General features: G+C 51.9%; 11 protein-coding genes across 11 annotated transcripts; 5 read left to right on the forward strand and 6 right to left on the reverse strand.

Moving 5' to 3' along the window:
* Nucleotides 1-1,172: 1,172 nt before the first annotated feature.
* CPAR01_13422 (uncharacterized protein) lies at nucleotides 1,173-2,366 on the forward strand (the record flags this gene model as incomplete). Its single annotated transcript, XM_060497676.1, has 3 exons — nucleotides 1,173-1,424; nucleotides 1,479-1,966; nucleotides 2,030-2,366. The coding sequence occupies 3 exons, from the start codon at nucleotides 1,173-1,175 to the stop codon at nucleotides 2,364-2,366; spliced, it is 1,077 nt and encodes a 358-aa protein (XP_060344069.1).
* Nucleotides 2,367-2,513: 147 nt separating this feature from the next.
* CPAR01_13423 (HET domain-containing protein) lies at nucleotides 2,514-4,633 on the reverse strand (the record flags this gene model as incomplete). The annotated part of the gene is made up of 2 exons (XM_060497677.1): nucleotides 2,514-4,123; nucleotides 4,189-4,633. 2 exons carry the CDS (start codon nucleotides 4,631-4,633, stop codon nucleotides 2,514-2,516), a joined length of 2,055 nt encoding a protein of 684 aa, XP_060344070.1.
* A 631-nt stretch (nucleotides 4,634-5,264) lies between these two features.
* CPAR01_13424 (uncharacterized protein) lies at nucleotides 5,265-5,690 on the reverse strand (the record flags this gene model as incomplete). Its single annotated transcript, XM_060497678.1, has 2 exons — nucleotides 5,265-5,398; nucleotides 5,441-5,690. The coding sequence occupies 2 exons, from the start codon at nucleotides 5,688-5,690 to the stop codon at nucleotides 5,265-5,267; spliced, it is 384 nt and encodes a 127-aa protein (XP_060344071.1).
* Nucleotides 5,691-6,061: 371 nt separating this feature from the next.
* CPAR01_13425 (uncharacterized protein) lies at nucleotides 6,062-7,509 on the forward strand (the record flags this gene model as incomplete). The annotated part of the gene is made up of 2 exons (XM_060497679.1): nucleotides 6,062-6,652; nucleotides 6,709-7,509. The coding sequence occupies 2 exons, from the start codon at nucleotides 6,062-6,064 to the stop codon at nucleotides 7,507-7,509; spliced, it is 1,392 nt and encodes a 463-aa protein (XP_060344072.1).
* A 249-nt stretch (nucleotides 7,510-7,758) lies between these two features.
* On the reverse strand, nucleotides 7,759-8,591 carry CPAR01_13426 (iron/manganese superoxide dismutase; the record flags this gene model as incomplete). Its single annotated transcript, XM_060497680.1, has 3 exons — nucleotides 7,759-8,058; nucleotides 8,122-8,387; nucleotides 8,459-8,591. The coding sequence occupies 3 exons, from the start codon at nucleotides 8,589-8,591 to the stop codon at nucleotides 7,759-7,761; spliced, it is 699 nt and encodes a 232-aa protein (XP_060344073.1).
* A 590-nt stretch (nucleotides 8,592-9,181) lies between these two features.
* Nucleotides 9,182-9,926, forward strand: CPAR01_13427 (DNA replication complex GINS protein psf-3; the record flags this gene model as incomplete). Its single annotated transcript, XM_060497681.1, has 2 exons — nucleotides 9,182-9,325; nucleotides 9,417-9,926. Coding segments are annotated over 2 exons (654 nt in total), but the record flags the coding sequence as incomplete, so codon positions are not given.
* A 94-nt stretch (nucleotides 9,927-10,020) lies between these two features.
* On the reverse strand, nucleotides 10,021-10,542 carry CPAR01_13428 (uncharacterized protein; the record flags this gene model as incomplete). Its single annotated transcript, XM_060497682.1, has 1 exon — nucleotides 10,021-10,542. The coding sequence occupies one exon, from the start codon at nucleotides 10,540-10,542 to the stop codon at nucleotides 10,021-10,023; it is 522 nt and encodes a 173-aa protein (XP_060344075.1).
* Nucleotides 10,543-10,870: 328 nt separating this feature from the next.
* CPAR01_13429 (TfdA family Taurine catabolism dioxygenase TauD) lies at nucleotides 10,871-12,161 on the forward strand (the record flags this gene model as incomplete). Its single annotated transcript, XM_060497683.1, has 2 exons — nucleotides 10,871-10,985; nucleotides 11,128-12,161. 2 exons carry the CDS (start codon nucleotides 10,871-10,873, stop codon nucleotides 12,159-12,161), a joined length of 1,149 nt encoding a protein of 382 aa, XP_060344076.1.
* An 809-nt stretch (nucleotides 12,162-12,970) lies between these two features.
* On the reverse strand, nucleotides 12,971-13,516 carry CPAR01_13430 (uncharacterized protein; the record flags this gene model as incomplete). The annotated part of the gene is made up of 2 exons (XM_060497684.1): nucleotides 12,971-13,113; nucleotides 13,177-13,516. 2 exons carry the CDS (start codon nucleotides 13,514-13,516, stop codon nucleotides 12,971-12,973), a joined length of 483 nt encoding a protein of 160 aa, XP_060344077.1.
* A 2,809-nt stretch (nucleotides 13,517-16,325) lies between these two features.
* On the reverse strand, nucleotides 16,326-16,664 carry CPAR01_13431 (uncharacterized protein; the record flags this gene model as incomplete). The annotated part of the gene is made up of 1 exon (XM_060497685.1): nucleotides 16,326-16,664. One exon carries the CDS (start codon nucleotides 16,662-16,664, stop codon nucleotides 16,326-16,328), a length of 339 nt encoding a protein of 112 aa, XP_060344078.1.
* Nucleotides 16,665-22,741: 6,077 nt separating this feature from the next.
* On the forward strand, nucleotides 22,742-22,867 carry CPAR01_13432 (uncharacterized protein; the record flags this gene model as incomplete). Its single annotated transcript, XM_060497686.1, has 1 exon — nucleotides 22,742-22,867. One exon carries the CDS (start codon nucleotides 22,742-22,744, stop codon nucleotides 22,865-22,867), a length of 126 nt encoding a protein of 41 aa, XP_060344079.1.
* Nucleotides 22,868-23,712: the final 845 nt, after the last annotated feature.

The following is a 23,712-nucleotide window of genomic DNA, read 5'->3' on the forward strand; positions in this document are numbered from 1 at the left end:
GCTCCAAGTTGTCTCTCATACATATCTGGTTGAACATGATGGTCAGCTCTGGAGCTGCTGGGACTCGATGACCTGCCAGAAGTCTGGGATGGTCATCGGAGGCATTTCCGAGTGTCCCTGACGTGAACTTATCGGCCTGAAGCCCGTCGTCTTCTTGGCATTTCCCCATCATCATGGTCTCGCCCGTCTCGTATTCCTCTGCTGAGACCCGTCTGCATTGTGCCGCAGTGCTCTTGACGGAACCCTAGCAGGATTCAAAACCGCCACCAACGTATTCCTACCTCTCGCTCGACTTCGGCCTTAGGCCCAGTGAACGAATTGAACACGTGCAGTAGTCCCTGATCGTTGGACAGGGTGCTTCCCTCCCTTCAGGCTCTATCTAAAAACATTTTGGAGAGAAGCGGGGTTTGACCATGGCAATGAGGTGCTCTAAGCTTTCTGGGGAGTCCGAGGTGTTGTGCCTCGAACTTTAAAGCTCAACTCTAGTCGGGGAATCGGCAGCCAGTCGCACTCACCGGTTCGTCGGGTCACAGCCCCTGTGCCACGACCAATTTCGCAGCTCTTCAAAGGCAGACAAAGTAGGACCGTATGCCAACTTCATCACTGAAGAGGATAAGAGGCACACAATAGGTAGGTAAGCCTTGGGGAACACCAGAACGAGAATTGAGCAGCCTTCTTCCGAAGATCTGAAGCACAGGGCATTGTCCCATGTTTACAAAGAACCGTGTTGGAAATAGGTGCACATTCCGTGCATATTTCCGATGTTGAACCCTGGAAACTATGAGAATTGAAGCGGAGGCCAAGCCCATCATCCTCAGGTTTGACCAAAAACTTCGGCCACATTGGTTTGCGACATGGGTAGACCATGATATACACGTCTCGAACGCTCCTAACATCACCAAAACCTGCCGGATTGCGAAATGATTCGCCTTGTGCCGAGCGATTCGCAAGGCAGAGTTCCAGACTGCATGCTTCTGACACCCTGCCGCCGAAAAGTACCAAGTCGCCCTGTGAGTTCAACGCCGGTCGATGCCACTAGGTTTGCCAGGCAGAGAGTATTAAGCGCGAGACTGATCGTAGAGCGTTCGCGACAGACGATGCTCAAGTCATCTCTCACATCCAACGGCCATGCGACAGTTGAGTAAATATCTAGTTGCTCAAGTTGCGCCAACATGTCGACGCCGCTCCTTCCGGTGTATTTCGAGCTAAGCTGGTCGATTTTGAGTACCATCGGTGCCACCAACGTTATGCTTGGCTTCCTCATTGTCGGGATTACAACCTTCTCCCAGATAACTGCGGTGCCAATCGTATCGTCAGCTGCTGGCGCTATCGCGAACGGACTCTGCTACTACGCATTCTACGATGAGACGTATTCCCTCAAGAGCAAAGCAACGGCGTCGGTGTTTGGTGATATCTTCTGGATGGTGAGATTAGAAATCAAAGGTGTTCCGTGTACTTTATGTTAACATTGCATATAGATTCAGGAAGTCGGGTTATCGTTCTACAGTTACGTTCTTCTCCGAAGAATCTTAAAGGACTTGGGCTGGAAGATCTTCAACAGCTTGTTCTGGATCATGGTTCTCTCAATCATATCAATACGCATCATGATCGCCGTCTCGCGCGCCAAATTTATCTTAAGAGGCAACACGAACCTGCAGAGCACCGTCAACAACCTACACATCGGCTACTTTGTTCTCATAGCTTCGCTCGAGTGTATCAGCTCCTTTTTCTTGCTCAAGACGTTTGCCGAGGTCAAGTCGACATCGTTGAGAGCAGCATTGAAGGGAGGTCTGTTCAAATATCTAATGCGAAGCACTGAAGTCCGGCTTGCGACGCTGGCTTTGGTTGGAACAATGAGAGCCGTCACATATTCTTTTCAAATTGCTGCTCAGAGTGCTACAAACGCGGCAAGTCAGATTGACCGCTTCGCTTATACACTTGAGTGCCTATTCCCTGTGGTCATGTTGTGAGTTACACCCCTATACTCCCACGTGTTGCATGGTGCTGCTGTCTAATATTACCTGTGTAGCATTGACATCCTGGCATCTAAACTCGTCTTCACGACACAGGTCTATCACCCTACACAGCCAAGTCGATTGCCTATCCGAGGATTTGCATCGTATCAGAAACAGAATGATTGGTATGCTGCCACACAACACAGCGAGAGACTAGTCGAGGTTCGCGGTGGCAGGCGGACAAGCTCTCAGGAAAACATCATCAGCGCTGGCTCGTCCAGATCCAACTTCGGGCTCGACGGAATTGAACCGACGTCGCTGGGAGGGATCAACAAAACGGTGGAGATCAGCGTGTTGCACTCAATGCCGGCGAGACCAGACACCCAGGCGCACTTCTTAACATCTCCATAGCAGTTTTTCAACATGTGGAAACCTACCTTAACTACGTAGCCTTTGCCACGTAGTCGACGCGATCTAGCAGAACAGCATGGCGTACAGGCTGAAAATATATTGATGATACCCTGCACTTTGTTACCCTCTTCACTTTTCTCAAGCAAATCATACCAAGGTGACAACAGACTTTGCAGAAGCCAGTAGGTCCGCCCCAAATGCTGCTCCGTCCTGGACGAGCATCCCAATTCTCCTCATACAACCAGGTCGATCCTCCGAAGGGACCACAAGTAGTGCATGAGCACATGGATCCTTCCGCTCGGGATCTGCCTTGAAAGGAGTGCCGTAGGTGAAGGCCAGAACGACAGCACTCAACTCCACTGAATTGAGGAGACTTCCGCCAGCAGCATAGTCCCGGTCAATCGTATCTAGCATTGCGTAGAAGTCAGTCGCGCCCTTCTCGGTCCTCAGAAGTATGTGTCCTGTCGGGCCTTTGTTGTCGGACACGACCATCTTGACAAGCGGAGCTTCGAGCTTAATCCAGCCGTCTTTGACACGACCAAATGGATTTTCGCCGTAAATCTCGACCTTTGCCTCAATGATCTCTGCATGAGGTACACTCTCACCCAAGAACCCCGTCGCAGGAATACCATCGACAGAGGCCCATGACCACGACGGAGCGCGGTAGCCCCCCGAAGCAGGCTGGCAGCTCAGTGGCTGCCAACACAACCCCTCGATTAAGGAACCTCGCCACAGTCCTGCTAGATACTCGTCGTCGAGTATCCTGCTGAAGGTCTTCGCCACACCGGAGAATGCAGGCAGTTTATCAGCAGGATTCGTTAGCTCCCTAGGTCCGTACTCGCACAAGAGGTGAGACCAGACCTTGAGAGAGGATGTAGAGCGGTTGAAGTCTTTGTGAAGCTCTGCCTGCTCCTCGGCGCGCTTCTCCATATGGGCAATTACTTCTGGGTCGGGATTGACACAGGGTAGTCGGCGTGGGAGTTTGAGTCCTTCTTCGGCGTGGAATCCATCGAGACATTCCCAGTACATTTGTTCGCTTCCAAAGTGTAGTATTCTTCGGGCAAGAACACGCTCTTGGAAGCCCCAGGCTCTTCTTGTCAGAGGCTCCTCCTTCATTTGCAAGTGGTACTCATGGATGATTTCTTTGTGGAGAGGTAGAACAGACGCAAGGATGAATGTGTCTTCGTTGCTGGAATTTGCCCGAGGAAGCTTGAAGTATGTCCTTTTCTTCCGAGGCGAGAGGAGGCCTCCACTAATGTCAGGAGACTTTGTGGCCGCAAGAGTGAGGTAGGAATTAGAGTAGACTGCAGCCATTTGACCCGACTCTCGCTCCCAGTCTTTGAGATCATCCTGGCAGATGCAGAGACTGTCGATCCAGAGGTACTGAACTCCGAGTTTTCGAGTAATGAAGACTGCATCCTGAAGGGTCTGTGGTAAGGAGTCCAGCAAGAAACCCTCCTTTCGTGCTTGCATTGTTTCGTTTGTTGTAGTGAATTGCTTCGATCCTTGACCCCAGCAGTAGCTTAGAGTAATGTATCGATCGCGGAGATCAGCACCTGGCTCGATGAGTTTGATGACGGGACCGGACTCCAGTGTTCCAACGTCAAGTACACGACTTGGTAGAGGTGACATCCCGCGAGTACTACAATAATCATGTTCGTTGCACTTCTCAAGCCAGTCAACAGCTCGACGGAGTGTCGCCTCGTCTGGAACTTCTCTCAACACGCGACTAGAAGAACCGGTGGTGCGAGGATCATCTAAGTCACAGATGAGCATTAATATCAAGAAGTTGAAGTTGAGTAGGCAGTGGAGAGAAACTCACCTTCATCCGAACTGAAGCCTATGGACGCAATCGGGACGAGCCACTTGTCACTTCCCCACGAGCTTCTATTCACCACCCAGAACCCATCGCCGGAAATTTCAGACTCTGATCGCTTCGTCAGCCACATATCCCAGCTGGGCTCGGTCTGCATCAGACCGCGTCTCGGCTGGGGAAGACCTGCGATCTCCTCCATCAGTGCATCGGCTTCTCTCTCGATGATCCGACAGAGTTCGCAACCGCCAGAGGCAGCTTGGCGGAGACTCTGGAGGCTTGCATGGTACTGGACGCCGAATCTTTTGATGGGTGTGTCTTTCTCAATCAGCTGACTCTTCAATACTAAGTGATGAAAGCGTGGGCAGCCGCTTAAAGTCTTCACGAAGTTTTCATTCGGAAAGGGAGGGAGATCCTCCCATGGGATGGATTTGCAGAGGTCGCAGAGGGGCATGTTGAAGGTCAGATTACTTCTCACGACGGAATACAGGCAAGTGAAACGAGTTGGACGGAACAATATATAAGCGGTATGTTATCTTGATGTTTAAGTATTGAGATTCGATAATTTAGAGTAGCCTTTTCCGTTCATTTTAATCTCGATGAAGCCTAAACGTGGCGGACTCGCGAACCATTTGGTTCTGCCTAATATGCACACGTGAGGAGCAATCTGATGCGAACCAAAAGTCCTCTGGACCAATCCTGTGCCGATCGACCCGACATGCGGTTCTAGTGCATTTGAACTATTTTTTTTATTTTTTTAAACTCTTTTTTGACAGAGGGATGACAGAACCGCGAGTTTCGCCGTCCAGCAATCACCGCGGTCAACGATGAAGTCAAGCGAAGCTTTCTCTAATGTCGTACAAGGCCAGCTTGTTTAACAGAGGGCGCAATCCCGGGAAACTGGAGTCTGGGATCCAAGGTTGCAACACCAGGCAGAGCAGCATGCAGTAATTGGCCTCAATCATTCATGGGACTGGAGAATTAACCCCCAAAAGCGAACCCACGAATCATCATCCAGTCTCAGACCCGTTCTCAGTCACAAACAAGGTTAATTTAGTGTTGTCAGCTCGGTGCCTGTCGGCCAATTAGCCAGGCTCCCGGTCTGGCGCTTCAAGTCCCTGTCCATGGTCTCCTTCATCAAGACCAGCAAAGCGATGGCACGCTGGCAAGGGACTTTGGTATTTCCAGTGCAGCCGACGTCTGGCAGTGCATGAAGCTCCTGCGTTATGAATCGTCACATCAGTCAGCCCAGCCCTATTAGCTGCAGGATACCAGAGGCCGCAATTAGAGACCCTGCTGTGCCGCCTCCTTGGCGTCAACGCCTTCCAAGTCTCGTAGAGTGTATGGAGCCTGATGATTGCCAAATTCATGTCTGTTTTCCAGTCTGAGGTGAACTTGAGAATCTTACGCGTCAATAAAAACCCTATCATTGGGCGGGGGAAAATTCTGACGAGGCCACCTTGGACATCAATGGAGCAGTGGGCATCTCGATCTCGGCTGTCACCTGGCATTGCTCCTCCAGTGGGCGAGAAGGCACAGTCGCAGGTCTTGGCTCGTGTTCTGACGTCGAACCTGGGGGCCGATTCGGTCCTCAAAGTAGGTAGCCTCCAGAGTGGGTAAGAAGGACACGAGACTTTAGAGCCCTTGGATGGTCTCCCGTAGATTTGGAAAGTATTGAAACAAGACGAAGCGAAGTGAGTAAAAGTCTCGCCTTAGCGTGGGGTCGGATGTGAGCCCAGATATACATACGGCAAGAGACCCACGAAGCACTCTCGCTCGTTCTCTTGAACTCTTGGAACTTTGGTGTTTTTGACATCTCGTACTTCCCTACGCTCGTTCTGAACTGGAACAAGGGAAACTCCTCCCTCACAAACCGCTCACCATGAACCGTCCAGCCGAGGCTGTTCAACCAGGGCTTGAAGTAAGCACACACTACGACAACACTCCTATAGCTATCGCCAATGGAGCAAGTCACTGGCAATCTTCCTCACAAAACGGCTCGGGCTACAGTGAGCACAAGACGTTGGACAATGGCTACTCCTCGCAAGCCCCTGGAAGCCATGTTGGAGGACAGGAGGATCAGCGACCGGGTCGGCGATTCCCGTGGTGTATCGCAATCACGGTGGCTCTAGTCGTTTTGATTCTTGGAGGTGTCATCGGCGGCGTGGCTGCATGGAGGGTGACGGTGAACCGGAGCGCACAATCACAAACGGGTGGTCCGGGATCGGTAAACGGCGATGCGCCATCGACGAGCGCTACTAAGATTATGCAGAACTCGGCTGTATCTGCTGTCGGATGGCGATACGGTTCCGACATCACCCTGCAAGTCTTCTTCCAGGGCGCAGACGGTTCATTGAGACGGTCTCAATACATGACCATCTATCAAGCCTGGACTCCCCCGATGGAAGCTGGGGCGGCCCCCAAAGTGGGCTCTCCTTTCGGCGCCGGTCAGCTATGGACCAAGCCCGATGAGGTTCGTATTTACCCTTTCTTCGTCGGTGGACCTTTCACTAAAGACGTCTTGTGAAGCCCTTGCCTGTAATCCCGCAGTCCGAAGTGTTCTATCTTGGATCGCCAGACAAGATTCTCGGCGTCAATTGGCGTGAAGGTTTCTCGAGAGGGGGCCTGACAGACAGCGTCAATGAGGCAGGTTACACCATCAGCAACACGGGAACACAGATGGCATCATACTGGCCGTCCACCATTATCCAGGCAAGCAACGGAGACGTCATGGAGGTTTTTTTCGATTACAAGTCGCCCAGGTTCCAAGAGCCCAAGATAGTTGGGGTCACGGCGTCTCCGGGCTCGGCACTGGTGATTCTTCCTCGAGAAGTAATCCACTCAGCTGGAGACCTGACATCCGCATCAAGCGCACGCATCATATACCGTAGCACCGACGGTCATCTACAAAACTATGATCGATCATCTGGTGGCCAGCAGCTCACCTCGACGGGCCAGCTACCGGTGACTGTCGACTCGAACTTTACCATGGCTGGCTTCGCGGTAGCTCGGCTTGATTCCAGCGGCCAAAAATCAGAGGCCCTCAACACATGGGTCCTGTACCAGGACTCCAAGACTGGCAAGATATCCTACGTGTATGAGGACGACACGACAGGGTGGAAAGGGCCAGAGTCGGATTCCGTCTTCGATGGTGCTGACAATCCAACACATATCGCCTGCGTCACAGCTGCGTCGGCAAAGATTCCGGAGGTGCCTCTGGAAGCATCGCATGACCTCAGTCATTGCTTCTTCCAAGCGAACCGGCAGCTGAAGCACGTCCACTTTGATGGCAGCAAGTGGGCAGATATGGGGTTCCTCCCAATACCATGAGATGGCGTCGAACCATTGTTGAATAGAGCGAGGAGTTTGGGACTTGTTTCTGTCGGTCAAGGCCGTAGTGCTGCCATTAGTACCATAGTTACAAAATTTGTTAATTTCATCCTAGAATGTCTAACGTTTGAGGTTGAGATGGCTGTCACAGCCTGGCACGTTGTCGTCCAACAGGCTGGCATTGGTCAAACGCGGTAAATTTTTGTTAGGTATCAACAGTTGCATATCGTACATGTGTCCCTTGTTTGCTTATTTCTCGAAGCGCTTGGCTACAGTCTTCCAGTTGACAACGTTCCAGATGGCGTCAAAGTACTCGGCCTTACGGTTCTGGTACTGCAGGTAGTAGGCGTGCTCCCAAGCATCGATGCCGAGAAGAGGCTCGAGGTTGCCGGTGACGGGGTCCTGGTTCGCGCGAGTGACGACGCCGAGGGTGCCGCTGGTCTTGTCCTTGACCAGCCAGGCCCAACCGCTGCCCTGGATTCCGGCCAGGGAGGTGTTGATCTGCTTGCGCAGGGTGTCGAAGGAGCCAAAGTCCTCCTTGATGGCTTGCTGTGGAACGTGTCAGTATCTTCTCAATGCAGAGTGTGGACTTGTTTCGAAGAGGTCTCGTACAGCCAATTTGCCGTCGGGCTCACCACCGCCATCTCTGCTGGCAGGGGCAAGGTTCTCCCAGAAGAGAGAATGGTTGACGTGGCCACCGCCGTGGAAGTTGATCAAGGGAGCTTGAGCAGCAGCCTTGGCGTAGTCGCCCTTGGCGTTGGCATCTTCGACGGTCTCAAGAGCGGTGTTGAGGCCGTTGACATAGGTCTGGTGGTGCTTGGAGTGGTGAAGCTCCATGATCTGGGCCGAGATGTAGGGCTCGAGGGCGCCGTAGTCATCTGCGTAGGAGGAGGCATTAGCGCGTCTGTATCCTCGCAACGAATACGATGACAATAACGGCGTTACCTACAAGAGATGTCGGGCAGAGTAGCCTTGCCGCGAACGAAGCTGGTGCTGGCCAAAGCAGCAGCAGCAGGCTTAGCGGCACCAGCTCGCAGAGCTGTGCGGAGGACGGGCGCGGTACGGAGGAGAGTGGACGACATTTTGCGTATTCTATGTCTTTTGATTAGTGTCAATGGCTTTGATCAAAGTGTGCGAGATGCTAAAGACCAAAGGAGCGAGGCAGTAAGGGCGTAAAAGTACGTTTTGACGTTGGATTGGCGGGTTGACAAATGCTGGTGCAAATCTCAGAATGATGTCAATTGCGGGAGGTTCGGTCGGCTATTACGTGAGGGAGCTCGGATCTCCAGAAAAGCTGCCTCCGGGCTACGGCTACCGAGCTGTTGTTGGCCGGGCTCGCTCTTCAGCGCTTCTGCGCTTCTCCCCGTGTTCCTCCAGCGGTTCCCCCGTCTACTGCTTTAGGTACTTAATCACCTAATCAAGCTTTCAGCGAATGAGAGACGTGGAGAAATGTCGTCATCCACTTAAAGTGGAGAGCTGTCACCTCCAGCTTCCTTGGAGCTTCTGGTACACTCTTAGGTAATCCATCACGTCTCATTGGGTGCTCTTCTGCCTCCGCCTTACTCATGCACACACAGCCACAGCCTCACCCAAGGAATGTGGCTTGACCGTGACAGACATGGCGGGGTGATGTGTGGCTGGGCTCCAAGAACCGCGTCTGCTGCATCGCCAGACGCGTCAAGCTTCACTAGCAGGCCCCCTCCCAGGTTCGATCTCATATTTCAGTTGTGAACACCCAGTCAAACGAAGCGAGGATCTAGTCAAAGTAGCCAACATGTCTTACTACGACATTGATTCCATTCTCACAGATGCCGAGGTATGCAGTGATTCCCTATATCATGCCCCTCTACTCATACCATTACCTTCACGCTTGGCATAATCGATGACAAAAGCTAACAACCGCCTAGAAAGTCCCCTGCAAATTCGAACTCGATGTTGCCGACCTCGGATACCTCGACAATAATCCCTCGCATGCTTTAAAGGCAGGAACCAATGTCAGCCTCCCTCTCTGGCTCGCCGAGATGCTTGCTCTTGCCAATGCAGGCACCGGCGACGACTCCAAGGCGCCCGTCACCTTGAACCTTCCTCCCTCACTCTCGAATCAAGTCGTACAAGCACTCAAGGCCGATGCGCGCTCGGTGCCGGTTAGAGACCAGAGCGCCCACTTCTACGGACTCGGCACTCGTATCCTGGATCTCTTCGACGAGCGCGACCTTAGCGACACCATGCGAAAGACGTTCATAGCGCGCGCGTCTGAGATCGCATTGCACGCCCGAAAAGGAGGTGATGATGGTGTTGGAGGCTCCGGTGAGGAGTTCCTCCGCGGTCTGGATGAGTGGGAGCGAGGACTTTTCCGAAAAGCTCACGACGGCACGAAGGCTTCCAAGGAATGGATGGATAAGGTCAAGAAGCATTGAGTAGCCAACTACGCCATCGACTCATATTTCAGACGCAACGATACCGTTACGGTCATGTCCTGGCTTGCTTTCGTTTGCCAACAACAGAGGACGGCTACAGGTTGTCACTGCCACGGATGCATAGTCTCCAGATCTGCAGTTGGCCTCTGGCAGAGACGACACGCTGGAGCATTAAGAACATTCTCCTAGCCGCTTCCCTTCCGACAACATGGTCCGCTTCGGACGGCGCAAGGGCGGAGACCGACGCAGCCATGCCAGCCGCGGGCTCTGAAGAGATGGAATGCACCAGTGCGCACTGAGTGGCTGCCACGCGAGAATCTGTAATATTTCCGGCCCAGCTATCAGGAATTCGCGGGATTCTGCGCCCATAGGCCGAGTCGCGGGCGGAAGAGATGGAGGGGTGGGATGGAGGGGTGGCGGGGTGACTCGCGGGTTCGGCGTTGGGGCTTCGAGCCGATGTTGGTTCAAGGATGGAGTCATGTACCTTATTAATTGGGGTACGCGAGCAGCCAGATGTTAAATCACTGTCAACAAGAGGCTGACGGTACTGCTTGATAGGTGCACAAAGTCCCAATCCAGAATCTTCAACGAGTCGACAGATATCGAGAGTATTCATCCAATAACACCAGCAGAATACAAACCGGAAATGCGCAATCCGGTGTTCTACGCCACAGCCTTATCGAGAAACCCCACCATCTCTACATCTAGTCTCTCGAGTGCGGGCGGGTCAGTGCGGGTGAGATAACAAACTCACCCGCAGGTCATCGGCGGGATCCGAGTTGACGACTCCACCACAATATCTTTCACAAGACATAAAACCCTCTTCAGGGCCACCGGACTGCTACATGAATTCAATTTAGACGTTGGAAGACAGCTGTCATTCGCAACAAGATCAACGCACTATCAAATTAAGAACCAATATTACTCCGAACTCTAGCTCGAAAATGGCCATCTCACAGACTCCGTCTCGCATAACCGTCCAGCCAATTGTCCCTGCTGCGGACTCGGATGTTGACTTTGGCGCTACTATAAGCAACGCTGATATTGAGAATCTCACTGGTAAGATATGACGCGAGCTTGATGCATTGAAAGCGATGATGTTGTACAAGTAGTGGGAGAATACCCGTGAAATCGGTAACCTCCTCTGGTAAGCTTCAAGTAAAAGACTCACAAATTCAGACCATTGGCTGACGATTTACAGATGCCGACTTTGATGTCATCCGTGAAGCTCTCTTCAAGCACCAAGTTCTCGTAATCAAGAACCAGGGACATGCATCTCCCAAGGCACAGTTTGAGATTACACAAAAGTTCGACCCTGACTCTGGTGAGAACTACGGTCACGGCAAGACCCTGGACGCCAAGCGCTCCATTCTGCACCCTGACCTAAAGACCATCCCGCACCAGCCTCAAGTCCAAGTCATTGGCAATGGCTTCGTCGAGGAGTACGAGGGTCTGAAGAACATCCAGCTCAGACACCCTCACCACCGCACATTCCACGCCACAACCATCCCTGATGAGGATGACCTGGATTTCACACGTTTCTACCGCTGGCACATCGATGCCGCGCTCTACGGTCTCGCACCGCCCGTCGCCACGACTCTCCTGGCAGTTCGTGTGCCCGGCGGCCGCAAGCAAACCCTCCGCTACGACGACGGCACCGACGAAGAGATGACGGTCCCTCTTGGTACCACAGCCTTCGTGTCCGGTTACGCAATGTACGACAACCTCTCGCCCGAGGACCAGGAGTTCGTCCGCACGACAAAGGTGGAGTACGCACCGCATCCCTACGTGTGGATGAGCAGCGCCAAGTCCCGCTCCACCGGTCTGGGCATGGTCTCGGAGGGCAAGGAGGTCCCGCTCGACGACCTGCCCCCCATCGACGAGGAAAAGATCCAGATCCTGCCCATGTGCTGGCGGAACCCCGTCACGGACCGGCTAGCGTTGCAGGTCCACCCCTCGGCGGTGCGGAAGCTGCACTTGGCGGACGGCACCGTGGTGGAGGACCTCGCCGAGGTGCGGGAGACGGTGCACCGCCTGCAGCGGCCGGGCATCTCGCCCAAGAACGTGTATGCTCACGACTGGGAGCAGGGCGACTTTGTCATTTTCCACAACCGCGGCGTGATCCACTCCGTGGTGGGCGCCTTTGCGGAAGATGAGGTGCGGTTGTTCCGGCAGTGCAACATTGCCGCCGCCCGGCTTCCTCAGGGACCTGTCGAAGTTGCCGCGGCTGTGTAGATCGACTATTGCTTTGGTTTCCGCTTTGTTTTGTATGACCTTGTAATGAGAGTTTAGCCCAATGAAATGATTTTTTTACGACGATCTTCATGAGTGATGCTCTGCGCTATTGAAGGCTAATTCTGCAATTTGACTCGAGAATCGAGACATGCTGCGGATACAACGGGTCCCCCATTAACAGTCTACCAACGTCACTGCACTTTCAACATCGTGATGAAATACCTCCTGTATACCCGACAAGTACGGGTAAGCTCGCAGCTAGCGTCGCATTTGAGTCAACATGTCAAAACGCTCTGACTCACCGGCCTACTTGACGTTTTCCCCGCGATGTAATGGCACATGCATGTCGTGTCACACTGGTGAGCACGCCAACAAACGATCGGCATTCACGATCCGGAATCGGAGCCGGCGGCCGTGAGCTTCTGCCGAGACCTCTAACACCCCGCACCGAGCATTCCATGAGATGTCGTCTCGTACGATATGACGAAATCGTATGAGTGAAGGGGCGGAATTCACTACGAGAGACATGAAGATGGAGGAGTAAAGGTTTCAAAGTGTGTCAAATATGATTTGCGTGATGAATCAAATAATTTAACAGGAATCCGCCAATGCCTCCAGAGCCACCAAACCCAATGTGAGTAGTTGAACCAGGGGATATCCGATGAGACGCCTGACCCTAAACCGAGACTTTTGTTATGAGAAAAAAGAAGGGGGTATCATTCTAATCAGAGCAGAGAGCTCTTCGCTTCGCTGAAAGAAAGGATGAATGCAAGACTTGTGCAAGAGTTGAGCGGTCCATGTGCACAAATCTAGAGGTGCTTCCAGAACTTCCACTTTTGCGATTTTTGGGCGTGCTCCAGGTCGGTGATGAGGAACTTGCTGAGCTTCTTCCAGCCCTCTTCGGGAAGGGACTCGATGGAGTCGTTGAGCATGTCCATGCAGTACTTGGTGGCTGAACAAGGTGTTAGCGAAAGGAAGCTCTTGTAAGAGGCGAAAAGTGGGTGTGTCAACATACGCATCATGTCCATGGCGTCCTCTCTATCGGCAGCAATCTCCATACGCGTCGAGTTGTAGCAGTGATATTGTTGCTGGAGCTCAAGCATGCATTCCCAAAGCTCTTGCAGGTTGGTATCCTCGGCGGAGGCGCGGCGGCCGCTGAGAGAAGGCCTGGACTGAGAAGTCTGTTCCACCGCCGTCGGGCCCGGAACGCACTCGGTCATTGTGACTGTGGCATCGGCCTTCTCGTTCGTGGCGCAGGGCCTGATGACGATATCGTCTTCGCTGTCGCTATCGGGCCACGAGTAGCCTGAGCTGCTTCGCTTGGGGAACTGAGTTTGTGACTGACGGCCAAACATGTTGGGATGGTGTTGAGGTGTATGTGATCCTTGCGTGTATGGAAGTACAATGTTTAGTTGTTGATAGTTGAGATCAAGGTGATATGTGGTAGTAGCACGTCTGTGTGTGCTGGGTTCCGTCGTGTTGGTATTTGTACTCCTTTGAGGTGTGTTGCTGTAAGTGTCTGTGCTTAATGTTGACGTGAGGTGTCGATGGGTGCCCGATGTAAATATAGGGGAACCGTTCAGACGAAGAGCCAAGTGCCGTGCCAGGAATTGGGATCCGACGAATATGACGAGAGAGCAGTTCGAACGGGATCCCAAGCCCACTATATAAGCCGCGGGTGCCGGAACCCTATGCAGTGATCACCAATCTAAGGCTCAGATCGTTCGAGACGAGGCGCCCTAAAAATCTGAAGAGCGATGGCGATCAGACCCGCGGCGGCGCCCAACGGAACAAGGCCGATCCTTACTTACTCATGCCAACGCCCATGGACATTATTATTACCAACAGCCCATCAGGCCAAAGGAACTTGGGATGTGTGTGTGTGTGGCTCTGGGCACACTCGTGGCACACCTCTCAGGGCGCTGAGGGTACAAAGCCAGCCATGGCCGCATACATCTCTGAGACTAAGGAGTAGCTACTAGTACGAAGTATGTATAGCACTCTGTATAAAGTAGTACTTCTGAGGTAATTGGACCTAGAATGAGTAATGACGATGGGGCCGGGAGGGTTGCGCTGTGAGCTCCGTCTGGCCCGGGCAGTGTCCGGAACTGGGCATTAAATGGGTCCAACCAAGCAATTTTTTCTTCTCTTCTCCTTGAAGTCCTTGCTTCTTGGAGCTACTTTGGGGCCTTTTGGAGACGAGGCCTTTCTCCAGCACTCCAGCTACGAATCGATTCTCACGAATCACTGATTCAAGGGAACTCAACGGGAAGAGTGTGCAAAAAAAGGGCCGAACCACGTAACCAAAAAGGGGCCCTACGCGAGAAAAAAAGAACTGGAGCTACGACGCAGGAGTTTTCGTTTATGACGTCGAATTGGTCCCTGGAAACCATTAAACGAAAGGGACAAGAAAAAATTGTGATGGAAATTCTCCGATGTGTCAACAAATTTTCAGTTTCGTGTCGATGAGGTACTTGTTTGTGTACCTCGTTGTGTACATACGTAAAGTGTGTGTGTGTGTTGTACGAATAAAACCTGCACGCTCGAGCTACACTACGTGACTACATTATCAATGCCTTACCTACCAAGTATTCACCTTGCGGAAGAGTGTCATGCGAATGGAAGAGAGGACCCTCTCCCCTTGCATCTCGAATTGTGGATGCCACCGGATGGCGCTGCAAGAAACTTTCCCGCGCCCCTGGTCTTGTCATGATGTTATGGCGGTGTCAGCTTCGCGTTTCTGAGTGGATGAAAACAGCTGGCCAACGTGGACGAGCGTGGCTGCGTGGTCAGGCGATGAAAGGCCGTGGCATCCGTCCGCGCCCGCGGGATGGCCATCTGCCGGGCGACGAGGAAACCCAGAAAGAGAGAGAGAGAGAGAGAGAAAGATACGACATTGATAGTGGCTACGGTCAAGTGTTCTCTCTTCCCGGGCACGCATGAGGCGTAAGGTAGCGTTGAAACCTTTTGAATGTTTGTTGTGGGTTATCAACGGGCCATGATGATGGGTGTGTTTCTCCCTAGCGACCAGTCAGTGTCAGTGTGACTGGATGATGCGATACCACGCTGATATGGAGCGATAAGGCCATCATCGCCCGTACAGGGCCCAGATTCGCCCAGGGCAACACTCTCAATGGCTTCATGACCTGCGGTGAAGGGGTTCACTGTGCTAGTCTGTGTCTTGGACACTGAGACATGCGCCCTAACCCAACCTTCTTCGGTACTTGCGTGCCTTGGATCAAATGACGGTGACGGTGCGGGAAGGGCGCGGGAAGTTTGGGTGTGCGAGACATGTCAGATGAGTCTTTTGGTGGTGTCTCCTTCAACCCTACCTACTTTCATGAGTTCTTGATTGTCAAGTCAAGGTACAACCAACCATGACCCAACCTTCTTGAGACTTGAAACCCTCGAAGCCCACAGGGCTGCTGCCACTTGCGTTCCCTCATTTACCGCCGACGGGCCTCATCTCAAAGTTCCCGTCTATTCCCGCGAATGGGACCACTAGAGAGGGTTGCCGTGCAGGGACCGATTCCGCACCGGACTCACTGATCGGCGCCCGACTTTCGGTGAAGTGGGCGACTTTGGCCGAAGTCTTTTTGAGGGTGTAAAGGCACGCAGTACGTATGCGTGATAAGAGACCAAGGAACTTGGGGAGAGACTTCTGGCTAAGATGCAAAAAGAGGCTACTACGGAACCCGGCAGTACCGGTCGTTAGCTAACCTTGCCTTGCATAGGGAACACACATTACCGGTACCTTGTTTCTTACGGTAATCAGATCCTCACGCCTCTCTTGAAATAGGTCAAGGAGGGATCACTGTGGCGCTCTGCATGGCGCCGTGGACACATCAGAGACGGACACATTGGACGCCGTCTAAAAGATGACCGGACGGCACTGCTAGCAAAGTCAAAGACCACACAGTCTGACGAAATTGAATCCTTTGGTCAAAGCTTGGTTTGACGTCCAAGAGGTCTAGACTCTTGGGATGACCTTGTCAATGAGATGAAGCTCATGTGCCATGTCTGCCAATTCTTGAACAGCAGGAAACAGCTCATCACTCGCTCGGTCAGTGCGTCATCCAGACGCAACTCTTGTCATCTCATTTGTCCGCATTTCATCGCATCTCAGCTTTCATCTGATTCACTCTCCTCTGAGCCCTCTCACCTTCACATGCCCACAGCCCCGTCACCAACACTTGGCTCCTTGGCCTGGTCCTCTGCTGACCCCGCAAAGCCACTCATGATTCTCAACGCCAAGTGTCCAGCCCGTTGCGCCTCTGAAGTCCTCTGGGCTGTTTGCGCCCCGCCGAGCCACTTTGGCTGAGAATTTGTCAACACAGCTGACGCCCGCACAATCCCTTTGTCACGTTTAAACTCCAGTGACGGAATGGCCCTCGGAAAGACAGCAAGCAAAACTTGCAGCTCCTCGGTCCGCGAAGCTGCGACCGGTGAGGGGCTTTCAAAGCTCCCGTCCCCGGTCCCGCGGAGCTGTCGGCCGGAGCGCATTCCGTAGGTAGTGCCCGCTCACTTGGCCAAGATGAGGGGGCTACGATAATCACGAGGCGTCAATAAGAGCCGGGAGCCGAGCCTACTTTTTACTTTGCATAGCCGCTTTACAAAAGTCCTGTTGCTCCAAGATTGCAGCTCAAAGTCTAGAATGTCAAAGTCTCCCTGCTCAGTGCACTCATCCAAGTATCCTGCATATCCGAATGAGCTAAGCCACCGCAAGAAAGCCGAGAAGCCATCACGTTCGCCCGGCTGAACCTTTTTCTCGTTGCTTTCAGCACTGCATCCTGTCCACTAAACGCTCGCGTTTTTCGTCAAGGATGCCTTAACCCGGCGACACGGAGAGTTCTTGGCCGTTGTCCCCTCAACGTACGATCCGGAATCCGCAAGGTCATTTTCTTGTACATCAGCTATACCCCGCATGTTCCAACGCCTGGCAGGCGTACGAGGCGTCACAGGTCCATGATGAGATATAAGGTTGCAGTGGTCTGATGGAACTTTGCAGATTTACACATCGGATCTGGCTCAAAGCTTGCTGCGCCGCGGCACACTCGGACGACGGAAATGCCGGCTCCGGCGGAATGGACCGTTTCTCAATCCCGTTCCCGGCCGATACACCACGCATCGCCCTGCTAGGAAGGTCTCGATGAACGACTCGTCTCCGGACTGTCCAGCATCTGGCAGCTTAGGAGCGATGCGAGGGCAATGATTCCTCTAGAATCTTGCACGTGATGCAATAGGCGACTGAGGAAACAACTTCCGAGAGACACTGTTCACACATGGGACTCAAGACCTGAGCTTGGAAGAAACTCTTGGCGTACGTTTGATAATGTTGGCCTCGCTCTTGCAGTCGTCAGCCTGCGGCTTTACTTGGTGCGAACCTCGCCGACAGGTCTAATCCTATGCTTCCATCCGGGATTTGAAGCTGCACTGAGGATTGGTCTTGGATCATTTCATAAGCAGCACCAATCTCCTCAGCCCTGCACTTGAACGTTGACGTGAATCATCCTGTATCTGTGAGACTCCAATCTTTCGCTTTTGGGTGGATGACCTCGGCCGGAGAGACGCTGGTCCAGTTTCTACCACGTTTGTAACCACGTAATGAGTAGCAGAACAAGGGCAAGGGTGGCAAAGCAAAAGTTCGCCGTCATTGATGATTTACTTGAGTATCAACAGACCAAATTCTTGCACACTAGCTGTAGCCATGACGGGGCTCCGAAAGGAACAGTTGAACTATCATCACGGATGATTGACAAGTGCATGCGGGAAACAAGGACTAAGAGGGCGGTAAACTTGTCATAAAACGGACTGACTATCTTGAATAGCAGCAACAGCTTCCATGTATGCCACAGGGTCAGATCTCACTCACGGAAGAAAGCAGCTCTGGCTTTTTAAGGCGATGGAAATCAAACCGTGAAGTCTAGATTGCGGTTGGTTGATGATTGACTGAGGGAAGGAGTTACTGATGTTGTCTGTGGGAAAGGCTACCACTGCCTTTGCAAATCTGGCGTATTTCACTTTACGGCGCCCATGTTCAAGATGGGATCCAAAACAGGTGCTTCTGAGCTTTACCATGTCGGTCATTCAAGCACAATTCTCCAGAGCGTTGTCTTCTCAGTGACACGACAAGCCTAAGTCTATTCCCCTAAAACCAATCCTCACTACATTTCCTGACGAAATACAGACGCAAGCACCATAAGTTGACTGACTCCGTGATCGGGTCTCTTGAGAACCGCAACAGCATTCATCACCTGTGACGAAACAGATACTCAGACCGTGAAGTCTTCTCATTGAGGATGGCAATTCATGCACTAGGTATGATCATTCGTCTGTCAGGCTCCGCGTTCAACGTACTTGGGAAGGTCCCGGCGTTGAACATCGTATGCCTCCCTTAGAGACATTGCAGAACATGATGTGAGGTGACTCCTGTCCATGAGCAATAGCGAACAGCCGCTCATGTTACTTTATCCCAAAGAGAATCGAGCAACACACACGAATGGGTACCAAGCTGCCAATTCTCGCACATACCCAGCCCGCAAAGAAACCTGTTCTATCTTCCTGATCTCAAGTGAGCCCATAGCGAACAATCACTGCAGCGCTTCAATGCGATTCAGCTTGGATAATCTGGACACATGAGCTCTCACTGGAGAGCCTTCATCACGCTGCTACGTACCGTCCACAACCTTACCGGGCTAAGAGGGTAACACGAAGTGCCCCTGACTCCACGGTCACAGAGCCACGCCCCTTTAAGTACTAAAACTATATTCAGCAATTCGATGCCACCGCCACCGACTCGGCACTCAATCATCTGCTATCAATTCCGCCCCTCTGTGTCACAACCACCTAAAACGGGCAGAGGTTCACAAACACGTTGTTCGGCCGCCAAGAATCTTACGAGTTGACTATCATGCAAAGCATACATTCGCTTGGATCAAGTGGTATATCACGAGGGTTTATTCGAGGATTGTTGAAGCAACCTTGATCATTCTGTACGTCCTTCAGTAGACCAGGACAAGAAGACGTTGTTCAATCTTACCTACCAGCTGTCCCAACCAACCAGGGAGAATCTCCGCAAAAGGTAGCGCACGTCTTTACTGTTCAGGCATTCCCTTTGCTGCTTTGCCTTTTGCCCTTGGACCTTGAGCTTACCCGATCATTATTGTAGAGACTGTAAAGAAGACTTGGGGTGCGTACGGTGAGTGTCCTTTGCCCGTGAAAATTATATAAGAAGAACCGGAGGGGAAGGAAGAACGACGACTTTTGAGCCGGAGTCAACAGGCCATCGACGAAGCAGAAACCCTGAGATCTCTTCAGGAGAGAGTAAACTATAAAAGAAAGCACCTTCTGTTTCGAGCTGAAGTTTAGATTTCGGGAAGCAGAAGCGATCTCAGCTAAACACAGTTTCTACTCTTCGACACGGACAAGAATTCCTAGCAACATCAACAAGAACAACATTAGTCTCCGAGCCAAATTGATTCTACCACCAGAAGACATCGCCGATTTCATTTTCCAAAAATGTGCACCTACCAGTACTGTCAATATTGGTGCAGAAATGAGAAATGCGAGAACGAGAGTGGAAGTCATCGGCATCTACATACGAAAGTCGAATGCGCGGCTGTGAAGGAGGGAAGAGAATGTGCAGGGCCGATCGATATATTGTCCGCCAATCCCAGGAGGGGTTATTGCGGTAAGTGCGACGGACGCTTCAGCTCAGAGCAAAGCAGCAATTAGGGGCTGGTCGCTTTCGGCAGGCACAAAATCTATACAGCAGGGCAATGAACATGAATATGGTCGAGTACGATGGGCAAGGTCATCGTTTGGAGGGCACCTGATTGTATAACCAACGAGTTCATAGGCAGCCCAGCGACGGATGCCAATGTTAAGCAACGGGTAACTCTTAGTGACTGAGCAGTTTCGTAAAAGATAAATCACAGTTTTCAATCAAACTGACAGTTGCCCGCATCGTGGTTCTGTGCCTTCTGGTGACCCATTCAGATCTTAGGAAGAAGCAGCGACTCGGCGTCACATCAGGGTTCGAAGGGTTCGGAAGGAAGTTGACTGATTCACCTTCCCAAGTACCATAAGCCACGATATCTCGAGTACCGGACAGCATGATTCACTTCCTGTCTTCGAAATCATATAAAAGGTTCTATTCCTTTTGCTTCGACCAGGAATTACATCTGCTCCTCAAACCACGCACTTTCAACCAAGCAAACTACAAGACAAACTGTCATCACTGCCAAGTTCGACAAGAACCCAAAAGCAACAAAATCGAAAACAAACACAATCCTCATCTGCCGCCACCACCATTACCAGAACGTCACTGACAACATTCGCAAAGATGTGCACCCGACCCTATGTTCGGTACCACTGCGTCAGGTGCGGCACAAACCATAAGGAGAGAAAACTAGCGAGACAGCCATGCGCCCGGAAGAAGGCAGGTCATCCCTGCACAGACGTGCCTGTACTGGCATATGAGCACCGATCGGGCTACTGCGAGAGATCGGCTTGTAATCCATAGGTATCTGGTGGGTGTCTGCAAGAGAGTCCGAGTTGGGCGTCTAGCGCTCGCGTGTAGCACTTTGAGAGGTGCCAGTCTTCAATGGCGGATAGCTATCAGTATCTTAGTTCGAAATAAAGCTACCTAGTAGTTTTCAGTCATTCTAACAGTTGCCCGTATCGTCTACCTTGTTCGTACATGTGCCCTTCTATAGTTCTGTGCCGGAATCTCTTGTGTCAATTTTCAGAAATAGCCTGCCTGGATTCGCGGAAGTCTCGCGATGAAGAGTTCTGATAACACCTGTGTGTGTCTATGACCGGATTTACGACTTGGAAAGCTAGCTTCAAGGCCATATGGTGCCAACATTTGGATATTCAAGCGCCAGAGTGCGGTCTTTAAAACCAGAGAGTCGAGACGGAACCCCGTGGCCACTCAATATCCTATTTCAAGCCAGCAATGATGTCAGTGAGCAGCAGGCCAATATAAATCGTAAATCGCCAATCCTTTCCTCTCGTGTTAGAGTCCTACTGATAAGATAAACCATCACATCCCCAGAACATGTCGATGCTCTCTGCTTCATGGATACTATACTCCGTCCGTGAACAAGATCAAAGATATCTCTAAATTTGCGATTTGAACCAGATTTCTGTTCCTTTGGGATAACACTACGCTGGAAGCTGGAACACCCATTTCGCGCCGCGCCGAGCGGCATGACCAGAAAAGCCATGTTGACGATGAGCAGTTCTGGTTGTCTTGTCTTCACGTTGGAGTTGCCAGAGTACTGCTCCGTGGCTGAAAATAGTCCATGATTCCAACGGAGCATCTGCCACGTTCTGATGGATTTCAGCAAGGACACGGCATATTGGTGCATTGATGATGCCAGTATTTGGACGTGGTGTATGCCGATATGCCGTGTATAAGTCCACGTATTGCTGCCACAGTGAAACCAGCAAGACTCTTGATAACAGCGAATCGCATGTTACGAGGTTGAGATGATAGCTCATAGTCTTGGAACAACACCAGGTCAGTAAAGCAAACTGCACCTCTGGACATGACTTGGTACCCTCATATAAAGTTGCCAAGTGATCTTTAAGTCACCTCTCCCCATGCTTCTCGGGCTGCTAGCCAATGTTGTCCGTCCATATGCGCCTAGCCCACTAAACTGATATATATACATCATGCTTCCCGCAGCAAGCTGGCGCGCAACTAGAAGCCGAGAGATTGGCAGTTCAAGAGTCTTGTTGGATCCCGGCTGGGTGTCAAGCCCGCGCATTGGATGAGGTCGGTGCTGTTGAGGCCAGAACATGGCTCCCAAATCACCCGCTTCTGGCCCAGATTGGTCTGCGTAGCTATTATGCGAGCCAATGCAACAGGCGCGAGAATAAAAGGGGCAGTGTCTCCTCAAGATGCTACTGTTTAAGGAGTGGTGCAAGCCCGTGATGCTGCCTGTTGTCCTTTTTTTTTTTTTTTTTTTCTCATAGACTTAGGATGATTTTGAGAGAATAGTCACGAACTTCATGATCGGAGGGAACTAGGCACCTGAACGGCTTGTGGCCACATCTTTGGTGTGCGGGGACTTGGTCACTTTACACGAATGCTTGATTGAGGTATGAAGTTAAACTTAAGGTAGTAGTGGGGAGACCCCTTGAGGCTCGACTCGAAGACAATTTTTAAAGTTATGTTACGTGATCAGTCAAGATCAAACCTGCCTCAGTAGGAAGACGAAAGTGCCTGACACTGCAAGAAACAATGACATCTTGGGGCCAGGTCTATCCATTCGATGTAGCACTTGAGCGCAGCGCATATCACTCAAGTATCGAGGCGTAAACTCGTACCAAGACGACAACATCGCGGCTATCAGAGCCACACACCACAAACCACTACGTAAGTAGACCACGACGTTGATGTTAAAAGGGCCAACAGCTTTGGCAAACTAAGTCACTCGCCAACAAGTCCATCGAGACGACTGTCCGTACTCAAGTCTCTGGTGGCAGCCACTCGCCGACATCGAGTTACGGCATTCGGCATTGCCCAATCCATCCCTCACACCATCTTTCAATCTCATAAAACTTTTTCAATGCCGACATCGCCGATGCCGGACACCTTGAAAAGATTCAAACACACAAAGAAATGGAAGAGAAAACGGAACGACAAGAGTCAAGAACACACCCACCCAGACGTCCGTCCCCGAGTCAGGCTCTGACCCCCATCTGCCACTGGCGCTCTCCCACTCTGGCGCTCTGGCGCTCTCCATGCGCGCGTCCCTAGTATGCCCCCCCGGCACCAGCCGCCGGCCGTACCCGAAACCCCGGGCAGTAACCCGCGCACGACCAGGGCCTTCATCCCGCGCAGAAGAAGAAATCGCGGCAGACAGAAGGACACTAGTTATCCGTAGCGCGCATGCATGTGTGTGCATGCAACGCTGCTCTCCAGACTTTGCCGTCTCTGGGCTCCTGGAGTCCGGGACACAAGCCTAGACTTGCACTGCGGGCGAGGCAGCTGCAGCTTGACTACGGTAAGGTAGGCTCAATTCTCTGTTCCGGCGCTGGACCTGCAGAGGAACACCACTGACGGACCCGTCTGTTGGATTCTACTATGACTATGCATGTGCCTCAACTGTTGAGCGTGGGGGGGCAGCACTGCTGTGCATTGTTGGCTGTCATGACCGTCAAGGACTCAGACGCATTGCAGACATTTTCCCCCAATAATAATCACTCACTGCATCATGAAATAGGCACAAAGATATACTTTAACTGATTTGTATTCATTCTCGCGGGCCCCATGCTCTGAGCCGAGGCGCAGCTCTCACCGCTACTCAGCCCAAGATGATGCTCCACTGCTCGCCTTCGTTGCCTCGCAACAGTCTTATCTTGCTAACCTGTAGCCACGCCGTCCCGCAACGGGGTACAGTACGTGTATGATGCCTCCGCTGCACAAATCCCCCTAGTCGACATTTATCCACTCATGCAAAATAACAAGTCAGCTCTCGACGTTCGAGTCAGAGAGTCTCTGGTGATAATGCCCCAAAACCATCTAGATGCGAATCAT

The sequence above is a fragment of the Colletotrichum paranaense genome (genome assembly GCF_030867605.1).
Source record: "Colletotrichum paranaense strain IMI 384185 chromosome Unknown Scaffold_12.1, whole genome shotgun sequence".
Classification (NCBI taxonomy): Eukaryota; Fungi; Ascomycota; class Sordariomycetes; order Glomerellales; family Glomerellaceae; genus Colletotrichum; species Colletotrichum paranaense.